General features: G+C 37.8%; 1 protein-coding gene across 1 annotated transcript in view; it reads right to left on the bottom strand.

Moving 5' to 3' along the window:
- Nucleotides 1–254: 254 nt before the first annotated feature.
- Nucleotides 255–6,000, bottom strand: part of TMEM242 (transmembrane protein 242) — a 42,334-nt gene continuing 36,588 nt past the window's right edge. The window contains 1 exon segment of the mRNA XM_040059226.2: nt 255–1,840. Within this exon segment, the coding sequence (XP_039915160.2) occupies nt 1,742–1,840 (99 nt within the window). The 3' untranslated portion in view covers nt 255–1,741.

Here is a 6,000-nt window from a genome sequence, read left to right as displayed (position 1 = left end):
TGTCCAAGTGCAATCACTGCGCTAATGGGGGTAGGACAGCTCTCTCCAAAGGCAGCCAGCAGGCAGGACAGATCTGATGCCTTGTACAATTCCAGGGACAGCCGTACACTTCACTACAGGGCAAGCCCCTCTCTGGCCAGACTTTCTCCATTGAACATGCAAGATGCTTTGAATGACTGATTTAGGTGTGTTATTTAACCCAGATAAAGACGACCCAAATCCCACCTTAGAAACTATAAGTAATCCTAATGACATGATGTGATTTGCATTTATTTAGTCCACTTCAGTATTTGACCAGCTCTAAGGACACAGCTACTTGTTAAACCTGGTAAGTCAGCACTAATATGCTTAAATGTAGGCAAAACAGATATCACCACTCACATGAAACTAACAAAAATACAAAAATAGTACCGTTTTTCATGTCTGTATGATGGCAGTATTCACCACAATTTATTTAATACCGAATTACAAGCATCAAGCTCTGGAAAAGACATCAACTATTACACTTCAATTGTTTTAAAGGTATTATTTTAGTGTCATGTTTCATAGGAAAACTGTACTTCTCTATTATTCATCTGATGTTTAAAGGGTTTTTTTTACATTCTTTCCTAGGAATATAAAGACTTAAATTACAAACGACAAGTTTTAACATGACTTTATTAAATCTGACAACTGACTAACTGCACTTTGTGCAATTAAGGAGAAAATCTGATAATTGAGCAACAAAGGACACTTCACTGATAGCACTTTTTTTTTATTTCTGCAGTTTTACTTATCTTCAGTTCTGCAAGTACAACATTTGAGTAAGACGTTACCTTTTCTAGATTACACCCACACTTCATGAGATTACTGCAGTGTGGAAAATGTCACATTGCTTCTCCTGGTAGAAGGGCCACAGAAATGACTGGAAAATACAAAATTAATTCTGCCCATACACTTTCTTAGCTGAAAACATTTGCGTAGGACTGACTGGGTGTCTCACTATTTTATACCTTTTTCACTTACTATTTCAACTGATATACAAATATAGTAGAGATTTTTATATACATGAACAGATTCATTATTGTGAGCTCCAATTTTAAAAAGTTAATACTGAGAAAACAGTGAACTTGGTAGAGAACTCTTCTGATGCTCTGCAGAGAAGCTCATAGGTCACTACTTGCAAACTGGGTTTTAAACTTACCCTTCAGACATACAAAAATTACTTACATACTTTCTCTGTTGCAAATTCAAATACCTCCTTTATTTCTGAAGAGTACACTATATGCTTTACCCTCAGGCTCAAGAAGAGATCTGTTATGAATGACTTGATGGTTATATTCCTAACAGGACAAGTGACTGAAAGTACTGTTCTTGTTTCCTAGAGAAATTTCATAAAATTCTTCTTGAAATGCAGGATGGGACAGGAGTTTACTGGGATTACATTCATATATTTACTAATCCAGATTAGTTTCTTCTCTAAGTCTTCGAAAAAGTCTTTTTTCCAGCTGAATCCAACTCATCTTGGAGGGTTCATTTTCTCATGAATCAAAATACCAAACATGCTGAAAAGTACAGTATAAATTGGTTTGGTTTGGTTTGAATTCCCTTGCTCCTGGATGTTAACTGGCATTCCCAGGTTCAGTGCACTCAGCCAGAAACTTGCTCAGTCTGAGTCTTCTTTGTTTTCCAGAGGGGACACTTCTGCTATTTCCACTCCTGTTCTTGCTGGAAGAGACATCTCCAAATGGCTCTGAGGCTATCACTTGGATTTTAATAAGTTTTCCCATTCAACACTGGACTCGCTATTTTTAGGAATTGCTGGGAAGATTGACTGCATCTTACTTCGGAATTCTTTCATCTATAAAAGAGATTTAAAAATAAAATCAGTTAACTGCTACTCAGGAACAAATAAAGTAGCACCATGAACCCCAGGCTTATCCCACAAAACAAGCTGTGTGAGGTAAAGAGTAAGTAAAAAGGTTTTAAAATAGGAAGCTAGGACTTTCCCTCTGATTATGTTGGCTCAATTAACAAAGTGAAAAAAGCATGAAGGGACCCACAACAATCACTCTTTCTAATGCACCTCACTGGGGTGCCTGATTAGGAGTGCTTGCCTGAATAATCCATTGCTGTTACATGAATTATTACACACACACACTTAGAATATTTTTGTTTGGAGGAAAATTACCTCCATGGAATGTGCCCCTATTTTGACTGCAGTGCCTCCTTCTACACTTGTAATGGATTAAAGGTCCAGTAGTCTCCTCAAGGATTTTTAAGCAAGGGCTAAAGAAAAATACTGTTCAGCTCTTTCAGCTTAGGTTTATCCCACCATATGGATAAAGGTGACAAAACAAAGTCTCATTCAAATGTATATAACAGTAGGAAAGAGAACAAGATTCCTAACAATACACGGGACCAAGCTTTTCTTTCACTGCTGTTAAAATGCTGTGGAAGAGGAACTTTATCCATATCATATAGATATAGATCGATATATGATATTTATAGTTTATAGTTATGCCAAGAATTTTATCACCAATGTCTGATTCAATAGTCCTGGAATGCCAGAACCAAACATTCATTTAAATAAAAATCACTTCTATCAGAATATTTAGATTTAGTGAGCTTCTTTTTTTCAGGAGTCTTACATGTATTTTTACACGTAATATATTTTTAAAGGATAGGCATGGAAAGACCAGATCGGTGAAAATCCTGTTACACAAACAGCAGGATGTACAGGCGAAGTTTTGGTCTGCTATTTTTAGGAAGCTCTATGACAGAAACTGTGACATTCACACAGAGAAGACAGGATGTGGTATTCAAGCACTGGATGCAATGACCTCTTGAAGAGCAAATGCTGTCTCAGGCAGTATGTCCCACAGAAAGGTTCCAGGAAATCTAGATAATCCAAACAGCCACACAGGTACCTAGTCTCATATGCCTACATTTTGTTTGTTATAGGTCATCAGTATTTATACAAGTATCTCTGGGTTGTTTTCTCCTCAAGTCCTTCGGTGTATGAATAATTCTGACAAAGAATCGGTACTTCTTTACAGACATGCTACCAGAATGCAATTATTCAAGTTACAGCTGATACAAAGAATGAAACCATTTACAAAGAAATTACCAGTCCTTTAGTAAGACAGTAGCTAATTGTGATGGATGAAAGCACTTCAGAACCCTAGTTTTTGTGTAATAATGCTTGGGTACTGCTAATCAAATAAAAATATATGTTATATAAAGTAGGAGGAAAATTCAGAGCCAAATTATCCTTTTTACTTTTTCCTGATTTTGTTCCTATGTAAAACTAATTCACTCTCCATTTCATATTTCATTCTGATCAGATAGTTGTTTTGATTAATTATTCCTTCTTGGCTTTTAAAAATCTTGGCCATCACCCACAATTGTTCCTAAACTAGCATTTTTGCTTCTCATTTAAGACTGAGAAGCTCTCATAGACAGCTAATGTTTCCAAGAATAATAAACACCAGTATCAGAGCTGACGTAGAGGAACAGCCCAAATTACATTACACAATTGCTGCCAATTCAACACAAGTATTTACAGTAGGAAATGTTTTAGGTCCTTCAGCTTAGCTGTTTTTTCCAGTCCTATGTAATTAAGTTATCCTAGCTTGCTGATGGGCGGAAAGTATTCAATTTATTTAACATTTTTTGCTTCCTAAAGAGTGATTCAACTCTTCTACTCTTTCACCTCACTCTTAAGTATTATCTGGGTGTTTGGAACACAGGAATGGCCAAATACTAACCTGATGTAAAATGCTGTAGCTCTGTTGATATAACCGAAGATAAAACATTCAGCACCAGCCAGTGATCTGTTGCAATGTGGATTTTCTGACTGCTTCTGAATCCAGACTTAAATTTCTCTTTGTGTAAAATTTAAATGATGCACTCATAAGCCCTAGAAGACACCTCTACTCCACTGAAGATGCACAAAACCAAAGGAAAACTAAAAGCAACTGCATAAAGCTTCCAAAAAGATGATGTGTGGAGTGACTCAGAAATCTGCAGCGATTCCTCACTCTGACAACCACCTCATAATTATTAACATGCCAAACCCTAACTCCTGGATGCAAAAAGCAGTCTTGTCTGGGAAATAAAACACTACAACTTGGTTCAGAAAGAAAAAAAGGTATTTATTTAGAAAGCACTCAAACAGTGTTAAGAATATTAGATAGATTTCTGTCCCCTTAGAACATAAATTAATATTCTGCAGGTAAAAGAAACTAATTTCCTGGAAAAGCAACTTTTCCTTAACACGTGGATCAGATCTGAAATATTCAACATCTTTCTTTTGCTTGTAAGACTCACTGAGAAATTTCCTCAGCCTTGTCTTCTCAGACTTTGATGTGATGCCAGACTCCATGTTTCATTTGCCACTTCCTTTCTCGCCTGCCTTTTTCCACAAACCTGCTCTGCACAGAAATAGGTTTTCACTGCAATTCACAACTTTGACCATGCTTATGTTTTGCCACAGATTTTCCTCCTTTGTGATTCCTGGACAGTGATCTATTTCAATAAATCGTAATGCCAAGCCGATCACTACTGTGCATTGTCTTCTCAGTGTAACACTTTAGGCTGTCAGCTCTTTCTGAGTGTAACACTTCAGGCTGTCAGCTCTTTAAGAAGGACATTATCTGCAGTGACTGGCGTGGGCCTCATTAATACAGACTTCACAGTATGTCTAAAATGGGGCCAATTTCTTCCCAGTACAAATGTCACAGCTGCTAACTCTTACTAGAAGTTTTCATTTCTATAGCCCTTAAAACATACTGCACATGATTATTTCTCTCCACAACAGTTTTTGAATTCTCACTAGTAAGTCATTAAGCAACTTAATTAGTACCAGTCACAGACTCCTATTTTGTCCCTCTCATCCCAGTCCGATGTGCAGAATGTCCCAGAAAGTGCAGTCCGATGTTTCATTAGGGCTTTGATCTGGACCTCTAAGGCATCTTCCTTCCCCTTTCTTTCCTGTTCCCCTAATAACATCAGCTTCTGAGTTTCTTCCTTCATTTCCACATTTGTGCTTGGTGCTCTCCCAAATGCATTTCCAAATCCCAGTCAATGTCTTCCCTGCACTCAGCATTCCCCTAAAACTCACTGATCTTAAACCATGGAGAAAGCTTTCAGAGATCTGTTCTCTGATGTCACAGAACTGGTATATACCCACAAAAATAACCATGAAAATTGCATCCTGAAGTTCCTGTCCCTTCTCCCGCACTGACTTACAAACCATTCTAATACCCTGTTTTAGTCTGCAACTTCTTAATGGATGAACTTTATGATCTTAGAGATCTTTTCCAGTCTAAATGATTCTGGATCTTTCAGTCAGAGACACAGAGCTCAGTCTTCTGGGCTGTGACTGATCAAACTCTATTCAATATATTTTTATATTTAGGACTAAATTTGTCCTCTGAAGTACCTCACACTGGCTTCCAGGTTGTTCTTGCTAGCATTTAGTTAACACTGTCACTTCCAAGTGTTCTTGCACTGAAACTAGAATTTGTCCACTAAACATTTAAGTCAGTCCTTCAACAGACTGGGCTTAGCAGTATCCAGCCCTCCTGGAGCGTGGTGAGCTTCTCGTGAAGATGATTAATCAGCTTTATGTTCTATTAATACTGAACACTTGAGGTGTGAGAATTGGGACCTTGTCTTTACTTGCTTTAACTCTTGGAACAAACACGCTTCTTGATGAGGGAAATGCTGCAATTAGGAATCTGTCTTGCCCTGCCTTTTCTTTTCAGCAGATGTGTAACGTGAGAGGTCTCTTCTCCTCTCTCCTCCCTTCCCGGAAATCTCCTCCTTTATTTCCTCCAGCTTCCACAATACTCACGTCAGTTGTCTCAAATCACAAGGCATTAATTTAATGACAAGAGCTAATGTGCTACGTACTAAGCACTGGAACATTCTGAATAACTCACCGCAATGGCTGCCTCTCTTATTGTCAGCCACATTGGCACTGGGGTACTCAGTTCAAATGTGATTATGTCTTCA

Source organism: Hirundo rustica, chromosome 3 (genome assembly GCF_015227805.2).
Source record: "Hirundo rustica isolate bHirRus1 chromosome 3, bHirRus1.pri.v3, whole genome shotgun sequence".
NCBI classification, from domain to species: Eukaryota; Metazoa; Chordata; class Aves; order Passeriformes; family Hirundinidae; genus Hirundo; species Hirundo rustica.
The sequence above is the reverse complement of the archived record's forward strand: the minus strand, read 5'-3'. Positions and strand labels throughout refer to the sequence as shown.